The 21,892-nt window shown below is 48.8% G+C and overlaps 1 protein-coding gene across 5 annotated transcripts in view; it reads right to left on the bottom strand.

Moving 5' to 3' along the window:
* MARCHF2 (membrane associated ring-CH-type finger 2) overlaps positions 1-21,267 on the bottom strand; it is a 34,094-nt gene extending 12,827 nt beyond the window's left edge. Inside the window, exons 1-3 of one of the 5 annotated variants that reach the window (XR_010349940.1) lie at positions 10,670-13,921; positions 8,578-8,797; positions 4,898-5,093 (exon numbers count right to left, since the gene is read on the bottom strand). Coding sequence is in view for 4 of the 5 variants with exons in the window: in XM_064396519.1 (XP_064252589.1) it covers positions 4,898-5,093; positions 8,578-8,753 (372 nt within the window). In the remaining variant the exon portion in view is untranslated. Of the gene's footprint in view, positions 1-4,897; positions 5,094-8,577; positions 8,798-10,669; positions 13,922-17,965; positions 17,989-18,261; positions 20,372-20,928; positions 21,062-21,188 lie in introns of those variants that run through there. The other 4 variants (XM_064396519.1, XM_064396518.1, XM_064396520.1 and 1 more) reach the window with 4 other exon arrangements.
* Positions 21,268-21,892: the final 625 nt, after the last annotated feature.

The following is a 21,892-nucleotide window of genomic DNA, read 5'->3' as shown; positions in this document are numbered from 1 at the left end:
GTAACTGGGCATTTCCTGTGCATGATATTATTAGAACAAAGAGGAAAGTGCTTCCTCCAGGAAAACTGTGTCTGCTGCAACTTACACTTTAAAACACTTCACCTAAATATCAAATGATGAAATCTTCCAGGGAACACAGAAAGTATTTTGCCTGTTTTGACTATACCAGCCATGCTGGCTAGAGTGTCCTGGAGTCACATCACTTTCCTGTAAACATATGGAGGTCCATTAAATTAACAATCACATAGGAAAACCATCCCTCTCTGAGGCTTGGCCATTTTGTTCTCTGCTGGGGACATGCTCCTCACCCAAGAACCCTGGTCCACAACTGTCTTGTGCTGAAGACCACTTCAGAGCCCAGCAGAAGCCCTTCTGTCCTCTGACAGCACAGGCAGCAGCATCCTGCTCCTCTGGCTACAAAACTCTGCACTCAGGGCTGCAGGTCAATTCTCTATCTCCACCTGCATGTTCAAAACATGCCCCCAAAAACATGCCCCCACTCAGTCCAGTTATCTCACAGCCTGACATTTTTCAAAAGCCTTTAATTTTTTTTTTAATTTTTTTTTTTTTTTTTAGCTTTCAGCAAACTTAGTTAAAAAATAGCTCAGTTAGGCTGAACTGCAGAAGACATTTCCCCCACATCCATGGCCAGCCTGTGGTTGCCAGGGCTGGCTCTGGGCTCAAATGAGTTACCCACCCTGGGTTCAGAGATCAGGCACACTGGCAGTCAACACTGTTACTGTTTTTACATTGAACAGACCACAACATAAATCAATGGCTGCTTAAAGAAAACAAAAATATAATTCTATTAACAAATTATCTTTAATCCATACCGGACAAAGTTGACACCTGTCCTCTGTAAAAGAGGCTGCAAAATTCAATTACTGTTTGTGAAGTGCTTGGATGTCACAGCAATAAGTACCCCAGAGAAGCTTGTGAGAAAATGAATAGCTTGGTCTTGGTGAGAAGGGACATAGCAGGATTAACACAGTTAGCTAGTGAGCATCTCCCATCCATGCACTCCTTCTGGAAGACACAGCCTGTGACCACGAAGACCACACTGTAACACAGATAGACAAGAGGCCTGAAGTAAAAACTAAGGCAATTTTGGTCATGGCATTTCCTGACTTCTAAGAAATCAGGAAGTTTACATAGAAGCATTTAAACTTGGCCATGGAGCTTCCCCCCAGTACCAAAATGTTTCCTGCAGCCCAAAATCAGCCTCAGGCCCTCTCATTCTGAAGGATCTCAAAACCACATGACAAAGCCAGTTCTTAATGAAGCTGATGGTCCCTTCCCAGAGATGAGTTGTGCTGACCAGTGACTGCTGCAGCCACTATGACCAGCTCTAAGTTTCCCCAGGCTGGAAAGGCAGGACGTGGCAGAACCAAGAGCAAGAGCTGCTTTCTCCTCAGAGGCTCAGGAGCAGCAGGTACCACGTTACCAAATTCCCTTGTGGCCAGGTGACAGCAAAAGAGAGCTAGAATGCCTGGACAGCCTTTCAAATATGGGGCAGACCCTTCTGCCATGCAGCATGCTCCTGCATCATTCCTAGTCCTAGTCTCCATCCATTTATTCTCTGCTCTTAATTTCTATTTTGATTTCACAGCTTTACTTGGTGAGCAGTGGATTTTTATCATGCTCCTCAACAGCATACTCACCACAAACATCACTTCCTCCAAAGTTTCAAAACACTCCCCACCCCTCCTCACAAACAACCAAGAGGCAGAGAACTTCCCAGATAAGGTGGCTGGGGGAACTATGACATGTTTAAATGACTAAGCAGCCTCTTTCCCCAGCCCTCTTCTCAGAAACAGATGAACAACACTTCCCAAAAGTACTTGGTGAAGAGCTGCAGCCTGGTTTGGTACAGGGATGAGATTGCACCAGACTGCAGGCAGAGTAGTAGTGGGAAGTGCCAGCCAGCTGGCCAAGGGTTTATCAGCTCCTTCCAAAGGGCTTGGCACTAAGGACAGAGCCTCTGCTACCAGCTGAAACTTCCCAAAGTAGTCACACTTGGTCAGTTGACCTCTAAGCCCCAGCAAACCTCACGAGATGAAGCACACTCACTGTCATTGCCTCTGGCCAGCAGACTGTAGTGGTGCAGGAGCTCAGAGTGGCTACAATAGCTCCCAATGAAATTGAGAAACTGAACTCCAGGTCACTTTCCCCAAGCTCCAGGCAAGGATCAGAGGGTTTATAGCATGGTGGAAGTAATACAATAAAACCAGGTGGTCCTTCCAGCCAGGTGAGCCGTTTTGCTCTGGCAGGAGCTATCCAGCCATGGTGTGCCAGGCACAGAGCACATGTGCTGGTGAGCTAACAGGGCTGTGCAGGGCCCCAGCACACCTGAGTGCTGCAGCCACAGCACACTGCTGTGTGGGTGGGTAACCCACCCACCACACTCCATCACCCTGGAAGAGGGGCAAGTGCAGCCTGCTACCCTGGGCTGCGTTAAACCAGGCTATATGCTGCTTTCCAAGCCAGGGAAAACCTTTCTGCCCCTGAGCTGCTGGCAAGGGAACTGCTCTGGGGCTGTACCATGTTAGGCTCTGCTCTGCAGCGGGGATTGCTCTCACCAGCTACCTGGTGGACTTTTCATCAGGAGCTTACCAGCCTCCAGGCTCACAAGGCACCTTAGGCAAGCTGCTCCTCAGCAGACACAACAGAGAGATGATCCCCTTCACTGTGCTCATAGGCAGTCCAAAAATACCAGAAGTAACAAACCACTGGAATCCCAAAGCCTTTGCCAGCTGGCAGTAATGGCTCAAGAAGTCCATTCCTCTCTGGAAACACAGTGGCAGTTCTCCTGCATTTGAGTTCATTAAATGCTGCCCACCCATCACCTCTCAGCACTCACAGTTTGTTTGTTGATCACCATACCCTTATAGGCTGTAGTCCAGAGGGGCTGAACAACAAATTTCAACAGGAATTAAAATTGATTGTCCTGGAACGTTCATTCAACCACACTGAAGTACAGACAAGGCTTTTCTGTCCCACTCTCCCAGCAAGCTCCTCTTGCCAGATGGAGGCACAGAATTGGTGTTACAGGAAAAAGTCCTCCAATACACACTGGCCTTTGAGCTTTTATTTAAGTGTGCAGTTTTCCAAGCCTATGCTTGTTATGAGGTGCCACAGCATCGTGAAAGATGGCTGAACACACTCCCATGTGTTTGTTTCTGGCTAGGAATATTTTACCAGCTCTTAAGCTAAAACATCTGAGACCTGCACTCACAATTGGGCTGCATAAGCCCTAGCAAGATCACTGCCCCTGGGCTTGCCTGCACTGTGCTCTCAAAGCCAAGGTACAGTCCTTCCTAAATGTTTTAAAGCAGTGTTTTGCAACCTCTCAAACAACCGTCTGAGAGATACCAGCCAAAGCACCAATTTATAGGCCTGAGCAGCTAGGAGAGAACCAGCAAGACCCCAACAGCATTAACCTCTGAGGTAATGCTCATACAAATTACTGTGCTAGATACATGGTTTGGGTTACCAGTGTAGGCTAAAGCCTCCTCCTGTCTGGGATGTCATGTCCATGACAATCAGTTTTAAGTTAAACAGTCATTAAAACTTAGTATCTACTTTGCAAACTGAAGCTTGAATGCTTCCCCAGTTGGTGGACTCTTTTCCACTCCAAGGTTCACTAGGAGGAGATAGGAGTATGAGAAACAGAGCTGGGGATTCTGGAAAGGAGGAGGGGACAAATATTGTTTCCAGAGGGAAGTGGGAAAAGAAGCAACCTCTGAAATTGATGGGAAACGGAAATGTGGAAAGCAACTTGGAATTCCAGTTGTGACTCAGTTTTGACCTAACTGAAGGGGCTAAGGGCAGGAGAGAATGGACAAGAGCAGTCACCACAAATTGAAAATAACCCTGCCTCCACACCCACTCTGGTGGCAGGCAGCGACAAATCCCCGACAGCTGGCAGGTAACAGGAGCCTCTTGCTAAGAATCAGCTCCCAGAGCTCCCACTGCTGATAGCTGCAGGAATGTGGGACTCCCAAATTTGTTAAAGAAAGTGTTAAAGGAACCCCCAAGCCAAGCCAGCAGCACACTGACACAGGAGAGCTCACCCAACTGCAGACGTATTAAACCATCTTCTAAAACAAATCCTTAAGCCTTTTGTATTGTACCTCACCAGTTTACTTATTCCTCTTTTGGGGATGTCCACTTGAACCCTGAGGTCAGACAATGGCCTGGTCCATGCTGCCTTTGTTCCCAAAACAAAAAAACCCAACCCACCAGCCAGAGCCTGCATTGTATGTTGCAGCTCTGGGAGGCTGATGGACTGATCCCCTGTGGTCAGTACAGAGGAACACAAGGACCAGGGCAGCCCTGTCCTGTTTTCTCCTTCAACTGGGAGGAGCACAGAGCAGCAGGAATGAGCAAAGCCTAAAGGAGCACACATCAATATTAGTCATAGGAAGACACGTCTTTTACAAATAGTATCAGCAGTCACCACATCTCACTTTTCAGAACAGAACATGACAAGGAAGGCACATGCAAGAGAGCTGCACTAATCTAACCTGAGATAAGATTAAAACCAGGAGCAAAAAAAAAGAATATTTATGAGAACTTCATGTTTCAGTCAGTCATGTTGTGACACCTACATTTTGATGCTCAGGCATTAAAGCACAGCCAAAAAAGCATAATGCTTGCCACTGGCAGGTGGCATGTGGACAGTCACAGGTAGGAGCTGCCCCAAACACCACTACTGTGTGTTTGCACCTCCATCACTTAGTCTGACAAGGGACTTGATCTCTCCAAATAGACTCTTCGTTGTGAGTACAAAGGTACTGCAAGGAGGAGACACCAAGAACTACAAGAACAGTAGGGCAACCAGTCATTTTCTCTCAAATGATATGGAAATAAAAATGAAGCAGGAAGAAAATGGTACCTCTGTCAAGGGTCTTGGTCTTCTTTCTACAACAAATTCTGTGTGGCAGAGCTCACAGTAACTTGTGTTGGAGGAGGATAACCATTTTTCCAGGCAGCTCTTGTGCACGGTGCCCAGTGTTCCTGTGCAGTCACATGGGGAAAGCAGTCCCTCCCCATTTCCACCTTCATGACAGATTCGACAGATGGGACCATCACTAAAGAGGCAGAACGAGAGACAAACAGAATGAAATCACAGTCAGAGCAGGCAGAACAACACTGCCACAGGGTCTGGTCCCACCAAGCCCCAGAAAGGCACATGAACAGCAGGCAGTGTGTGGCACAGCATGCCAGGAGCCTGCTGCAGAAAGAAATCAGCCTCAGGGGACGATGGAGATGCTCAGGACATTTTAGATAATTTAAAATCTGGAAGACCCATAACAACAAAAGAAGATGGCACATCAGCCTGGCCAGCTCAGCTGGCTCCAGAAGTGACTGCAGCACATGTCCTGCAGTCTTCAGCTCTGCCCACAGTGGGCAGGGGCTGATGCCAGACCCAACACCAAGCCTGAAGCACTCATGCAAATCCAGACAAAGCAAAGCCAAATGACCCACAGTAGTCACAGCACACCCTAGCCACCTGCAGCTACTCAAGAGGTTGGCAATCAGGTCACATTTACCAGATCACCTACCCACTCTCAGCCCACCTCAGCTCTGCAGCCTGGGCTGAGCAGGAACTGCACAAGGAACAGCAATATCTCAAGAGACAACTGAACTGAGCCTGGAAGCTCACCTCCCCAAGAATACAACATATTTCACAGCAAGCATGCACCCAGAGCAAGGTCTCCAGCATATGAACCCTCTGCCCATCACTGCACAGTAACTCACCAGCATCCTGTGGGCACACCCTCCCCAGAGCAACAACTGCTCTGCAGCATTCAGCCTCTTGGTGGCTGCAGAAATGCTTTGGTGCTTCAACAACACCTCCTTGGCCACGAGTTCCAACTACAGAATCACACAGAACCTCACAGAGCCAGAGACATCTACCAAAGCAACTAACAAACATTTTCAGAGACACTTGCAACCTTCCCTGCAGGAGGCCTGAGCTGCTCATCACACTCAAACCATCCATCTGTTCCCAAAATATTCCTCACACCTTCAGCTGGCACCACTGACTGAACAATTAGTGCTACACCTTTTACTAGACCAACTTGCTCAAAGCCCCAGCCAGCCTGGCCTGGAACACTTACAGAGATGGGGCATCCCAGCTGGCATCCCAAGGCACAGGTGTCCTAGCAGCCCTGTGCCACATATGCCAGCCCCATGATGAGGATGTTCTGGGCTCCCTGGGAAGCCCCAGATGGCTCTAGATAGCAAAGTTTGCTGTTCTCAGCAGTTCAGTTAATCTCTTATCACTGAGATCATTTAGGAACAAAATGCTGGACAGCAGAGGCCCAGGCAGGACTGCCTTCAGTGGAGTATGGAAACCATACTGCCAAACTGCCAGTTCTTTCACACAGTTTTCCTCTTACATCCACAGCTGCCCAGATCTGGGGATACAAGAGAGGGTGAAAAAGGAACATCTTTGTTTCAAAGACCCTATTGTAGGTCCTATTGAAATCCAGGTAAGCAGTATCAGATACCACCTTTTTCTAGATACTGCTGACAGAACAAAAAAAACCACACTGAACCCATATCACAGTTCACACTCCACTGCTATTCTGACTTCCAAAAAACCCCACCTGACTGCAGAAGTTTGTGGGATTGCAACACAACAGCCAAAGCAATCTTCAAAACCAGCAGCACCACCTCCATTAGTCTGCATAGAAAGCAAGAGTGAGGCATGGAAGCAACAGTTCAAGGAAAAGGAGCACACTGGGGAAAAAGGTTGGTGGGACATGAGGGAAGAAAAAGAGCCAGCAAGGAAGTACATGTCAGCTCTCTAAAGGAGAAGCAAGATTCCTCTCTTTGTGTGCCACAGGAGATCTCTACCACTTTCAATTCAGTATTTAGCTGGTTTCATCCCAATTGGACTTTTATTCATATTTAGGGCTGCAAAGCAAATTACACCAAATGTACACCATCTCCTTCTCTCTGCCAAACATCACTGGTGAACCCTGACCCATATTCTCTCCTCCTTTTTACATGCCTTTTATTGAGGAGACTTCTTCAGCCAAGACAATCCCTGCAAAAGGTGCAACAGGAGTCTGGGAAGGTGGTGGAAACTTCATCCTCAAAGATCCTGGAAACTGCATCAGACAAGACTCTGAGTAGGCTTGCTCTAAAAGGAAGCTGGACCAGACATCCTATGGAATTCCCTTCCAATTTGAATTATTTGATGATTGTGTAACATTTATTGTCATAAAATTCTGCACCAGAACAGTGTGCACACCGAGCCCTAGTGACACAGACAGACAATCCCCTACAGCCTCCAGTGCTCTCATGCATCTGTCATTTCCTAAGAAAAGCATCTGCAAGATATTTCACCCATTCTCTTCCTGTTTGAGAAGTTTCATATTTCCAGAACATTACTATAACCTTGGGTATCAACAAACAACCCAAAATGAAAACATTTGCTGACAGTGTGTGAAAAGAATTCTTATCAGACTTCATTTTCCTTCCTTCCTTTGCCCTGCCGGATGGGGGCCCGCTTACACTCCCACATGATGCACACTCCATTTTCCAGCAGGCTGAAGACACCATATCAGTAATTCAACATTCCAGTGCAGTCATGCTGCTCTTGGCTTTGCTGTGCTAAGTGCTTCTGACAAGGAAGACACTGAAACCCACCACCAAAACAAACAAATTGGTGCCCATGCAGAAACATAAGGAATCATTATGGGGTTGACCCTAAACACTGGACCCTGAAAACATTAGGGTTTTTTAATCTGTTTCCAGGCAGTTTTCCCACACAATTATTACACCCCCACAAGTTCTAAAGGATTAAACAACTTCTCACCCTAACTATCTACTGCCAGAGAGCAAGCCCAGTTTTTTTCACACTTTTATTGACCTGCTCCAGGTTTGCTGGATGCAGCAATTATGTTTGTCTCTATTCTCATCCAGCTTCCCTGCATCCCTCCCACATGTCTGCAATCACTGCTTTCATATCACATAAATATTTGACCAAACTCATTGAAATAAGTTATAGCTGTTCAGGCAGGATTTCTGAACACGAAATGTGACAGCTCTCAGTAGATGGACTGAACAATGCTGCCAAATGTCTTCTACTCTGGAAGCTGCTCAAATGACAAGAAGACACATCAGGAGTCTGAGCTAGTGAAGTTGCCACGAGTCCCATCTAGCAACAGCTGGATACTGTAGTTCCTGCAACACACCCTCCCCTCCCTGCAGCTGAAGATCAACACCACGCCTTTACTCCATGGACCTTCCTGGAACAAGGGCTGTGCTCCATTCCAGCCTGTCAGAGGTCCCCATGAACAGCACACCGCGTGGCAAGCATGGCCCCACCTTCACCCCAGAGGCTGTGCCTGTGCCCCGAGCTCTGGGGCTCCCTGAACTCGCCAGCTCCGGGCCACCAGCGCCCGGACTGCAGGAGCCCAGCACAGGGCACCGGGGGAGTCACGCTCGGCATTGGCACCCCGGCAAACTCCTTCACCAAACAAGGTTTTGTTGTCTCCCTGTACCCAAGCCAGAAGAGCCCAGCTGCAGCTCGGAGCCCTGTCCCTGCAGCAGCCTCACCTCTGGGCGCCCAGCGCCTTGATCACCGTGGAGAGGAGGCGCCCGTCCTTGGCCGTGACCTGGGTGATGTACTGCGGGCGCCCGAGGTCCGACTCCTCCACTGACTTGGAGAGGGCAGCGCTTCCCGGACAGTCGCACAGGGAGCCAGGGAGGTGGCAGCAGTCCCCTGTCGTCATGGCAGCTCTGGGCCCCTCTGTCCCGGGCCCGGCACCCGGGAGACCTGCAGGAACAGCACCACAGTCAGAACGCAGAACCCTGGAACCCCCAACCCCTCAGGATCCTCCAGCCCCACTCGCGCTAGGAGCACCCCAGGGCCCCACACACGCGTTTTGTGAGTCTTCTGTCCCCTTTAATAGGCTTTGTGAGGCTGCCTTACCATAAAATTAAGGCTCCAAGTGTTCTACTTACATAACTTACCATCAGAATTGCAAATCTGCCTTTCCCAGAGAGAATTCCTGGTAACCATCCTTTAACCTGATGAAGCCTTTCAAATTGAATGTGCTGATACAGAGATGGGGAAGGCAACCAGAAGCCCCATGGGCCTGTGCTGTTTTGGCTAGAGCCATTCTGAAAACTTACATTCATACTCTCTATAAATACAGCAAAGTTTCACCTGAACAGGGCACCTAAACCAGTTTATGTGGATGGGTTCAGGAGGCCCCTCTCAGCTGCCTTCAGAAGCTTTCTGAGCACTTGAAAGACTGTCCAAGCCCAAAAGGCTCTCCCATCCCATCTTAGATGTTTTTGCTCTTTATTTCATTAAAGAAATACACATGCTTCCATTTCGGTATCTGCTGTGGTACATCCCAACAGTGAATGTGTGGATATCAACAACCCAAAAGCACAAAAAATCCTCCTTGGGAAGGGCAGTAGGCCAGCCTGACTCCTTTCCCTTTCAACTGTTCAGACCAATCATGACTTTTACAAGAGCCATTTGCAAACAGCAAAGCACACCAGCACGTTTTCAACATTCACCCAGCAAAGAGAAGACACAGAACAAACAGCAAATGCAAGAAATGGAGAGAAGACATACAACAAGGCAAACCAGGAGCTGGCTCTGATGAGGAGAACTCCCTGCCTTTGAGGTAAGGCAGCAGCAGCAGCTCACCCAAGCTGCCAGAAACAGCCATGCTCCTCCCTGGTAGGGGATATCACATCCCCAAAATTGGGTATGCTCTGCAGATTTAGAAAAACCCTGTTTTTGCCAATTGCCTTTAACCTGGTCCCTGAGAGGCAGCTGTGCAGAAATAAAGAGCTGAGGTTACAGTGAGTCACACTGAACACAATCCAACAACATTGTACTGCTGGTAAAACCAAAATCCCTGTGTCTGTAAACAGGACTGCCTTATGTAAGGCACGCACAGTAATCCCTGTGCGCCAGCACTGCTGGGATCAGAGCTGGAATGCTGCCTCATCCTGGTGGCTGGATTTCAAGATGAAATAAATCCACAAAAGAAGTTCAAATGAAAGCAATAAAAAGGAAAAAAGGGGAGGAATAAAAGGAAATAGAACAACCACAACCCCAAATAAGATATATGAAAGCAAATTAGGTTTGTTAAATTCTGGGTGAGTGGGGGGAATTGGCAATCTTTGCCTCCTGGAGGCAGAAGCAGGCAATTCACCATCCCATCCAAGGAAAGGTTTTTGTTTTGAGATCTCTGAGCACAACAGGAGTCAAACGTTCTCATGAAACTGCAGTTCTGTCAGGTTCAACTAAGCCAAAATCTAACAAAAATAACTAAAGAAAATAAGGGCTTGTTCCTGGTTGGAGGCTTGGCCACACTACAGAGGAAAAAAATCAAAAAAGCCAGTATAAGAACATGATCCTTGAAGCCCTGAAAACACTGATTTGGGTAAGCACAAGTGCTTTTCATGTCTTGGAAATTAAGCAACTCGCACAACCAAGGGCTTCATCTGTCAGGAGAGCTTCCTTCATGTACATGCGTTCAAGAGGGAGAGAGCCTTTCACTGGTGCCTCAGAACCAGATGCCAACTTTGAAAGCATTCCCTCACTTTACAGAATAGTTTCTAATTTCTAATAGAAGACTTTCTAATCTCTTTTTCAGAGCTGCTCTTGATAACTATCTGTTACCCTTCCTTCGCATCTGAGCAGGAATAAGCTTGAGCTTGTGGGCAGGTCAATCCTCTTCAACATGAATGTGAATCTTTTCATCGACTTAAAAATTAACTTGATAGACTCAGCCTCTTTCTCCACCTGTGCAAAGAACACACAGAGTTAGAGCTACTTTTCTTATTTCTCCTCCTCAAAAATAAGGCTACAAACTCTCCAACTGCAAGGAGCAAAAAGTAAGATGATAAACGCTATTGGAATTACTTAAGTCAGCTATTCTGCAAGTGAAGGAGTCCTTGAAAATTAACAACCTCTTACTGAAACAAGCATGAGAAGATATATGCTTTTAATAAAAAGGTCAGTTCCATTTGTTTGGCCAAAATGTTGTTTATTTTAAAGTTCAGAGGAAAAAGTCCATTCTGCATACTGGAATAAAACTGCCCTCACTGACTGTGTCCTGGGAGTATTTATACTGAGGCTCTTTGTGCTCCACATCTGACAGACACAGGCAGCCCCATGGCCTTGCCCCAGGGCCCTGCTGGGGCTGAAAGGGAAAGGCCACCCTGCTGTTCTTCAGGAAATGCACAGGTTTCTGTTAGGAGTTATTTGGTGTTTCCTTGTCAGGTCCAGCCCAGGGTGGAGCCTGAAGTCACTGCTTTAATATCTGACTCATGCCATTCAGCAAATACGAAGGAAAAGCAGCAAGGTTTTCATGGTTAGTAAAGAAGTAATTGAAATCCAAAAACAACATCTGCAGTGCACTTGGGTCCCAGTCCCATACCCAGTGGAACATGAACCATGGTGTACAGCCAAGTCAGTCCCTTTCCTGATCCCTGACGGATCAGCTCATCAACACACAGCCTTCTCTCACAATTGTCAACAGCTCATCCAACCCAAACCCAGTGTTCACAGAATCATTCAGGTTGGAAACAGCCTGAACTAGAAATCATCTAGTCCAACTGCTCTCCCAGCACCGCCAAGCCCACCACAAACCCACATCCCCAAGGGTCACATCCACAGTTCTTAAATCCCTGCACAGATGGTGACTCCACCACTGCCCTGGGCAGCCTGTGCCAGTGCCTGACCACCTGTTACATGAAGGAATTTTTTCAGCCTAAACCTCCCCAGTATGATTTGAGGTTGTTTCCTCTCTTCCTGTCACTCATTTCCTGGGAGAAATGACTGACCCCACCTGGCTGAACTCTCCTTTCAGGGAGTTTTAGTGAGCAAGAAGGTTGCCCCTGAACTTCCTTTTCTGAACAGCCAGCTCCCTCAGCCACTCATCATCAGATTTGTGCTCCAGCCCCTTCCCCAGCTCTGTTTACAGCACAAACATCAAAATCCCAGTGTGAGGAACAAGACCCAAACAGCTGGTTTGAACCACACAGTTTTTTTTTCTAAGCACCTGTATTTTCTGAGCCCATTCCTTGGGGATACATTTCTTGTACACATTTTTTTTAAAGTCTCAGAGACACTAGGTTTATTATAAATGTCCCCTCTGCTGCCATAGTTAAACATTAGCAAATAAATGGGAAGGCTCTTCTCAGCAACATTTTGCATCCTCAGCTTCTGAGCAAATCCAGAACATAAAGGGCTGAATTTGTAGATAATTACTCAAACTGAAAAAAAAACAAACCCTGTCTGTGGAAAGCTGTCACAGAAGAGTGAATTCTGCACTAGAATTCCAAAACCCTAACACGTGCAGCAAGCTGTGCCAGTTCCTTGAAGAGCAGCTTGTGCTCTGTCACTGCTCCAAGGCAGAGACCAGGCTGCTGGTGCAGGATCCTGCTCCACAGCTTAAGTGAAACACCCTTGCAAGATACTCTCCCTTGTCAGTCCTCATGCACTGCAATGAGATGTGTAATCCAGTCTATATCATCCAAAGAGCAACGAAGTGGGCAAAACCCCCTCAAAAGACTGCAGAGATCAGGTTGGACCAGTGCTCTCCATGCAGGAGATGTGCCCAGCAGAAGTAAGCAGGAGTCAAGGAGCTAAAAGGTCCTCCAGCTCTACTCTCCGTATTTGGACTTTGAAGATGGACGAAACAGTTATTTCTCCTAGACAGGAAAACCACAGCATGCCAGATGAACATCTGGATCAAAGCCACAAAGAGAAAAGCACAGTCAAGATGAGAATGACAACAGGAAAGGCTTCAGCCAAATGATGGCAGTAATGGCGACTGTCAGGCACAGGTTGTGGCTCTGCCATGCTGCTCGTGGCCTGTCCTCTAATGAATATCCCAACCAGCCTAAAGCCTTGGAGCAATCCTGTGGCTTTGCTAGGATCCAGAGCAAACTGGAACCAGAGCCAGCTCCACCTGCTTTGGGTGCAGCATGTACCCACCAGCTCCTGAACAGACTGGCTTCCCTGGGACATCTGCACCAAAGAACACCCAACACGTGAGGCTGCCAGCGGCCAGCTCCGTCCCTCTCACTGAGCAAACCATTTCCCTGATTACTGGAACCGAGACCTGGCCCCTCACCCATGGTATCCCAGAGATAACCAAGTCGTGTAGCCAACATAACCCACCAATCTGTATACAAGCACTTTTTTTATTTTTAGCAGGTAACCCATTCACTGAGGGCAAATCAGAGCTCTGACCCCTGCTCACGTGAGCTGACGTTCAAGCCCGGGTGCAAAGCCTCCCAGCCTGCTTTCCAAAGCCCTTTTAGGCACTTTGGGCACACAGACACTGAGTTTTCTAATCATATGATCCTGCAAATGTCACCAGTGAACTGAAGGTTTTCAGTTGCTAAAGGGCATTTCCTAACATCAGTGCTTTCCTTTCCACCACTAAACTGGATTTCCCAAATCCTGGGCCCTACAACCATCTGAACATCTCTCTCCATCTCGAGGGAGACCACACAAAGAATTGCTTGCTGCACACATCTAAGCACCTGCTCTCACACACCCCATCTCATACAGCTAATGCACATCTTCCCACAGCCCAGGTTCAACCCCAGGTGTGCAGCACTTTCCTCCAGCACCAGTTCTGCCTACTGAAGCACCAGCATCACCAGTGTACCTGCAGCCTCTGCTCTGGGTTAGTGGCAGAGTATCCCCTTCTCCACATCTGGCCTCTACACCCTCACACCAAGTGATCACACACCTAAGACACTGCCATCAGAGATACACACAGATGGGATGAGTAGCCTGAAGTGCTCCCTGATACTGTTAGAAGGTTGTATAAATGGATTAATCTAAAGAAAAACAAAACAAACAAAAGCAAACAAACAACAACAAAAAACAAAAACAAAAACAAACAAACAAAAAAACCCCCAAAAAACAAACCCCCACCTTCCGCAAGAACCAGTCCCACACTGGCCTTTGTTTTCAGTTTTGTTTGTTTAAATACACAATTTTATACATAACTGACTCCCCAAAGTTACCCTGCATGTCTATGCCATGTAACACCTTAAAAGTACCCAAAAAGCCAGCTCAGGAGCTGCCTCCAGTTGACCCATCAGCAATTCTTCCAATCGCTCAGGGCCTGGGAAGAAATCTCTTTTGTCCTGTGCTCACAAGTCACCTGAATACAACAGCCCTGAAGTCAGGGTGCAAGGAGCCCTGTCCAGAGAGAAAAGTGACACAGCATTTTATGGCATATGCCTCAACATTCAATAAAAGATCTGATGCCATGCAACAGCTTCTGAAACATTTTAAAATTTGGTAAATAACACAAGGGAAAGCATTTCACTCCCCAGGAGCTTCTCTATTTCTGCCCTGCCTGCAACATTTCGTCAGCAGTTTCAATTAAAGGAGATGCTAAAACTTCAGCCATAACTTGCTCTTCAGAGGATGCCAGTGGAGCAATGCTGTGAGTCAAAGCCAGGGGACAGCCCTGACCCTGGGCTCAAAACAAATCCCAAAAAGCAAGGGAAAAAAATAACCAAAGCAGAATGTTCTGGGAGCTTGAGAACGTTCTGATAAAACTTCACACCAGGAAACTCCTCCTACATCTCTAACAGCAAAAGCTTTGGGCTGACTCCAGAGGCTCACCTGCCTCATCCCTGGGGCAGAGTTTAAAACCAAATGCTCCAAGTTTAACCTTGTAACAACCAGGAGGAGGTCAGAAGCTTAGAGGACACAGCCTTCCTGGACTCCTGTGTTTGTCACATTTGTACATGACCACAGCTGGACTTGGCTGGGCTGCCTCTCCACTATTTCAAACACACAGCTCAGCAGCAGTTAGTGGTAACTTAGGGCTTCACTCACTGGCTGCTGCTGGGGACAAAATCATAACTTCTCTACACCCAGACACTATTTAGACATATTCTAGAAGCTCTCCGAAGTCTTGATTATTTAGATTATGGCAAATGGGTTTGCAGACACAGATGAACAGATAGTCTTTCACTTCCATTTTTTCCAAGGAGACACATTGCCAGCATCTGAGTTCTATTCCCACTGGTAGCAATATACTGCAGCAAGCCTTGGTGATCAATAATTGCTGTCTTCCAAAGCCAACATCCACACACATCCCTCTTCTTCAAAACTTCATTATATTGGATCAGCATCTGCAGTACTTTCATTTCATCTCCATGTCTTGAAGCAATGGAAAACTATTGCCTGGCAAAAATGAAGCTCCTGAGGCACAGCTCCTGTGGGTCTTGCTGGGGCTCCCAGCAGGTAGAACCCCAACTTTTAAACAAGGCCAAAGGCACGGGTCTCATGTGGACACAGCAGAACTGCAAAACAGCAGAGCTCCCTTCATTCCAGGGCACCTGTCATGTCACTCACCCACTGTTTTTCAAACAAGTTTTCTTCATTGCCTAATAAAGTTACTCAGTATTCAAAAAGAAGCAAAAGCTTCAAGCTTAGATGTTGAGGAAACAAAAATCAGTATAAAAAGAAGAAGCCTAAAGGACGATTTTTTTCTTGCTGTGCTTGGGAACAATTAGCCTGTATGTTATAGCTGGAATGCCAAAATGAACAAAGTTATCTCAGCTCTTTTGAGATTTGCTATCTGCCACAAGGCCGTATGAAAGGAAAGTTTACTGCACTTTAATTACCAACATCTGGAAAAACAAATTGCAACATTAGAAGAAAATTCTTTGCAGAGGGTATCTCCAATCAAAATTCAGTCATTTTACTAACAAGTTTCATAAGGGAACAACTAAAAACCATCTGGGGCATGAGGAACACCTGTGACTCCTCTGAGGATTCAAAAGACATCAGCTTTTAAAGATGAACAGCAGGAAAACTCACTACATAATGCAAGTACAGAGTCTCTGCACCCACCTCCCTCTGCGTTTTATCACTCTTTCCAGGGAAAGAAAGATGCATTAGAAAGACTTGAAACTGAAACCACAAACCAGGATGGAAAAAAATGTATTATCATGGCTACAAAATAATTCTTGCAGAGTACTGTCCATCACTGGGGACAACAGCCAGCTCACCAGACACAAGCACAGCCCTGCCCTGCTGAAGGGACCAGAGCCATGTGGCCTCTCACATCTCTCTGCACCCATGAGCTTTACAAAACACCAGCAGCAGACACTTCTGCTTCCCAGCTCTACTGCTTCAGCGAGCTCCTCTTTAAACAGAGGCAGCCTCTGCAGCAAGGTCAAAGCTCAAGTGTGCCCCAGTCCTGCACAGTCACTTGCCAGGCAGTTGCAGTTTGTTCAGAACAAATGGATTTTCCAGCTGTGCATAATACCTCAGGAAACAGAATTTTAGTGTAGCAGTAAGCACACTAAAGTATAGCACCAGATCACTGCAGCACCCACACACCACAGACCTGGTCAGTCCCTCGAAGGGCACCGACTCAGGAGGATGCAACACAATATTTCAGGATTGGGAAACCCAGGTCAGAAAGAACTCACATTCTCCCCAAGTGTCTTCCTTCTTGGTTTATAAAGCAGCATTTACACTGCTGTACAAATAAGAGCACTCTGCTTGGAGATGAACTGATGGAACAAGCCACCAGCAAAGCCCTCTGCAGCCCTGCTTGCCCCGACTGCTCAGAGCAGCGCGGCCGGTGCGCAACCACTGCACGAAACCAGGAGACACCTGATCTGGAATTAACTTCACTATTTATATTTTTCAACCTAGCCATATCACAAATCTCTTCAGAACGTTCAGCTTTCAAAGAGCTTTCCAGCAAAGGCACCACCACAGGCAGCCTGTGACTCACCAGCCCGCTCTGGAGAGCTCCGGAGCAGACGCACACTGAGAGCATCCCCACAGGCAGCCAGAGAGGAGCAGCCACTGATCCCAGCCAAGGGCACCAGTGCCTCCCTTCTGCCCATTCCTTACTGCCTCAGATTCCCTCCTCAATCCTCACGTGAAACTTCGTAATTGGTATCTCTGCTGCAAAACTCCCTCAGTTCAGTTTGCAATGTTTTGCTTAGGCTGCATTTCTAGTTCTTCTGGACACAGGCCTTGTCTGATTTGTCTGCAGGGAAGTACAAGAAAAACTGTGAGGAAATAAATTGAAAACAGTCCAGAATTGAAGTTTACCTTTCTTCTCTCACCAGTCTCAAATCTAACCCCAAAAAGCTTTCAGCTGAAACAGAAAAAAAGCTCTCAAAGCTTCAAACAAAGAAATCCCTGTTCAAGCCAAGACTACACGAGTTTGGTGCATTCTCCTTTTCACAGAAAAGTGCTTTAGAAGGTAAGTTTGATTTGTTTGCACTTTTATTTCCTGAGCAAGTGCTGCTCCTTGTCCTGTTTCTTCTTTTTAGGAACTGGAGAATGTTTCCTTCAGCTTTGATCGCTAATTTTGTGACAACTGATTAAAATTGCAACAACACTTAAAGCATTTCTGTCCTTGAGGTTAACCACACACAGTTATCTCAGGTTCTATCAGGAATTGAAAAGTTCAGTTAGAATTGGTACATAAAATCTGGAATAAAACTTACAGATGCCTATTTATTTGAAATGGGGGCAAATGACAGATTCCAAACTGTAACACTATTTGTTCTACAGAGGCCTGGGGCAGGAAAGGTATTTGCAAGGCAGATGGGTAGGAAGGGCTGCAGGTCAGTACAGCTCCTGTTGGGCTGCTCCCTTCACTGGAGGATGCACAGGGTTCAGTCCCTGCCTCAGGACACGCCAGCAGTCTGTGCTTTCAGGATTTTGTCATTCTGCATTTTACCTTAGTGTTTAGGGCTCTCACAGGCTGTAACTGCACAGCAGGAGAGGCACATTCCACCCCCAGGAAAGGTACACAAACCCTGAGACACTCAGTAGTGACTTCCCTGCTTTCACCCAGCAAGATGAGCCACCAAAAGCTCTCCCAGCTGCAGTGGGGAACCCCATCTCCCAGCTGAGTTGCACTGCTGCTGCAATGAGCTACAGCTGAGCTGGTCTACTTACAACAAAGATGGCACAAAGACACAGGTTCCAGGGAACAGCTGCTACAGTTGGAGCTGGAGAGAGAACAAGACCAGGACTGGCGAGGTGGAGATCCTGCTGTTTACATGCATGACATGAACTGTGCTGATAAGCCTTGAATTTGATAAGCCACACTTGATAAGCCTCAGCACAGATTAATGCGTCATTTGAGCACCCGAGAAAGCCAAGGTACAGACTTCATGCACACCCACATGCCAACCCTGGCTTGGTGCTGCGCTCATTTCCTTCCCTGAAAAGCGTCCCAGGGCTCAGTTTACCTCATGGCTTGTGTGCCCAGGTGTCACTCACTGAGAAGTGCCCAGAGTGCTTCCAAGAGGACAGGAGTCAGTAACCGAGACCACTTCTCTATTGTGGGAAAGGCTGGAGCTAAGAGCAGGCAGAAGCATAAGTTAGCCAGAGTAAATTAGACTGGGAGAGAGAAGAGACACACCAGCTCAAACTTCAGTCTGGAAGGGAAAAAAAAAACTAGTTTGGAAACTCTGAAATCTCCAAATATTCAAAGCAGAGTCAAAGTCAAGTGGAGAAAAAAATAAACTCATCCTGTAGTTTATAGTTCACAATGCTGGATTTCTCCCTTCATTTTCTAAGAAAAGCTTCTGTGTTCTTAGTGTGAAAAACCAAAATATTTTAAACAATAGTAAAACAAGTCCCCAAATGCCCATTTTGCTTTGTGCCTCTACCTGCAGAACTACTACAAAGTCCTGTCCTGAGGACTTGCAACAGTCCCTCAGACTCACAGAGTCTCAGAGTCCATACCCAGGCTCGGCTTGCCATGGATGCATTTTGACTTGACTTTGGTCATGCTGTTTCAAGAAAACAGCGCTTACTTCCTCCCAGGGAAACATGGTGTGCTACACTTGCTTGATGCAGGCCAGCATCCACCAGCTAGAAGAGGAAAGGCCCTCTCCCAGCATCCACAAAGGAAAGAACTCTTTGGAAGCTGCTCACAGTCAGTACATTGTAGTTCTGCTCATCTGCACGGGCCCCTTGGCGTCCAGCACAGCGTGACCTCACCCTGCAGCCTCTGTGCAATCCACAGCAAAAAACAGCAAACACATCCAAAACAAGGAACATTAATTCCAATGCCATTTTCTGTTTCCACTTAGAAAGTAGTGCTGATCAGCTAACCACACACAGACACCCCCAGCTATAGACCTGGTACAGAATGTCCATGAACTACACCTGGCCATTCCCTGTGCCAAGACCTGCTCTGCTCTTGGAAAAGTTTAGACTTCCCTACTGATGCAGGCTGCCTGCAATGCTGCCCAGTGTGTGCCTGGAGGGAATTAGACCTTCCATCCTCAGCTGGAATTATTAAATTCACTGTCACGGTGCATGTGACAAAGGGATTTTAGAGTCCCAGTTCCCTTCCCTTTGAGCCTCTGTTTCTGATGGGTGACACACCATCACAGCTTCAAACACACCTGAAAAACCAGGGCACTTCCAGCATCCAAACACTCCCCTGCACAATCCTTTGGAGATGCAGAAAAGTGTTCAGACACTTTAGCTTTGGAAAGCCAAGACTAACGCCCAGCTGTTCAAAGGATTTTACTGTGCACGTGTGAGTGGCAGCCAAGCAGGGTTTTATGTCCCCATGAGCAGGACCAGCCACAGCCAATGCAGCTGGCTGACCACAGTGACATCACAGGCATTCTCAACAAGAACCTGGAAAAAGGTCAAGAAAGTGCTAGAAACTGCATCAGAAGGGAAAGACACAGAGATAAATGCTTGTTGGAAGGAGATTCGAGCAAGAGATTAAGAGCGCCAAGGAAAATGAAGGGCTGGTAATAGAGAGGGTTAAGAGAGGGACAGAAACAGTCCCTTAGGGATGAGCAAATAAAGGGCACAGGGCGTCATGAGAATCACATCCCCACTGACAGATCCCATCACACACATCAGGGCAGAGACAGAACACTGAATACAAACAAGCAGAATAAAAAAGCCAGGGCTGCTTTGGATAACCCTGACACATCCAGCTCATCCCCAACATGCAACACCTCACCTGCCTGCCTGCAAAATTCGAGCTCTGCACAGCTCCCTCCAACAGGTCAACAGCCTAAACTCTCCTTGGTCCAGCAGCACCATGCAGAGCAGATGCATCACCCCACACCTTGGTGGCACCATTTCTGAGGGCACTACATGCAAGCAACTGCACACTCCAGAAGCCTCCAAGACCACTGCATGGTGTTTTGGTTTGCAATCTTAGGCCCCCCACCAGATCCAGAACACACAACAAGAGCAAGTGTTTGAGACTGCAACAAAAACACCTCTCATGTCACAATCACCTTCCTGTACATGAGCCACAGGCTTGTGCCTTGGATAAATCCCACAAACCAGCAGTTCTGGCCTGTCACAGTTAGCTCAAGAAACCTGAGTTTAAATGAGACAGAAAGTTAAAAGACTGCTAGTTTATGAAAAGTCCATCACAAACCCTAAGCTTGCATCACGGAGGAAAGCAGCTGCTGCTCCAGCACAGGACTGCAGCAACCTCTTCAGCTGTGCTGTGACACCGAGCTCATTCTCTTGGGAAATCTCTGCACACGAGACAGCGTGTCCGTGTGCTCGGAAGGCAAAACGGGCACCAGAACGGGCTCCCAAATCTGTGAAAAAACAGGTACGGCAGCCCAGTGGTAAAGGAAACTTTTCCTAATAACTGCTTATACTCAGGGAAGAAGAATCTAATGAACAAACACCGCTTCTTAAACCTCCGGCACCTCTGTCCCTGGTGATGTTTGTACGCGACAGCCCCGGCGTTCCCGGGGGACAGCGCCGAGCCAGCCCAGCCCTTCCCGGCCCAGTCCAGCCCGGCCCAGCCCGGCCCGGCCCAGCCCAGCCCAGCCCGGCCCGGCCCAGCCCGGCCCGGCCGGGAAGGGCCGCGGCTCAGGCGCGGGGGCCCCGCACAGCGAACACAGCGCAGTCCGTACCGGCGGCAGCGTCTCGCACGGGGCCCGTGCGGGCAGCGGGGCCGGCGGCAGCCGCTCCGGGGGAGAGGCCCCGAGACCTGCGGCGCGGCTCCGGCTCCCAAGCACGAGCGGCGCCGCACACCGGGGACAGCCCCCGGCGGGGCCACCGGGAGGGCTGTCAGGGCTCCCGGGCCCGCCGCTCCCGCCGCCGCAGCCCCGCGCCGGAGCGCTGCCGGGCCGGTGGGCGCGGCACGGGCCGCGGGGCCGCCCCCGTCCGGTACCTGCGCTCCCGGCGCCCGCGGCCCCTCAGCGCGGCGCGCGCCGCCCCAGCGCCGGCTGCGGCGGCCGGCGGGCCCCGCCCCCCCGCGCCCGCCCGCCAATCCCCGCCCGCACCGCGCTGACGCAGCTCGCGAGCGTCCAATGGACTGCGCGTAACCCGCCAGCGTCGCAACGCGACCCCGCTGGCAACAGCCGGCGGCCAATAGCGGCCCTGCGGCCAAGCCCCGCCCTTCCTCAGCCCCGCCCCGGCACTCGGGCCCCGCCCTTCCCCTCTTGCTCCGCCCCCAGCCACGGGAGGGCTCGGCCCAGCGCCGGCCCCGCAGCGGGACAGAGGGACAGCGGGACAGAGGGACACCGGGACTGAGGGACAGCGGGACAGAGGGACACCGGGACAGAGGGACAGAGGGACAGCGGGGCAGAGGGACAGCGGGACACCGGGACTGAGGGACAGCCGGACAGAGGGACAGCGGGGCAGAGGGACAGCGGGGCAGAGGGACAGCGGGACACCGGGACTGAGGGACAGCCGGACAGAGGGACAGCGGGGCAGAGGGACAGCGGGACAGAGGGACAGCGGGGCAGAGGGACAGCGGAACACCGGGACTGAGGGACAGAGGGACAGCGGGACAGAGGGACAGCGGGACTGAGGGACAGTGGGGCAGAGGGACAGCGGGACAGAGGGACAGCCGGACAGAGGGACACCCGGACA

The sequence above is a fragment of the Passer domesticus genome, chromosome 21 (genome assembly GCF_036417665.1).
Source record: "Passer domesticus isolate bPasDom1 chromosome 21, bPasDom1.hap1, whole genome shotgun sequence".
Classification (NCBI taxonomy): Eukaryota; Metazoa; Chordata; class Aves; order Passeriformes; family Passeridae; genus Passer; species Passer domesticus.
Note: the sequence above shows the minus strand (reverse complement) of the source record. Positions and strands in the feature narration are given on the sequence as shown.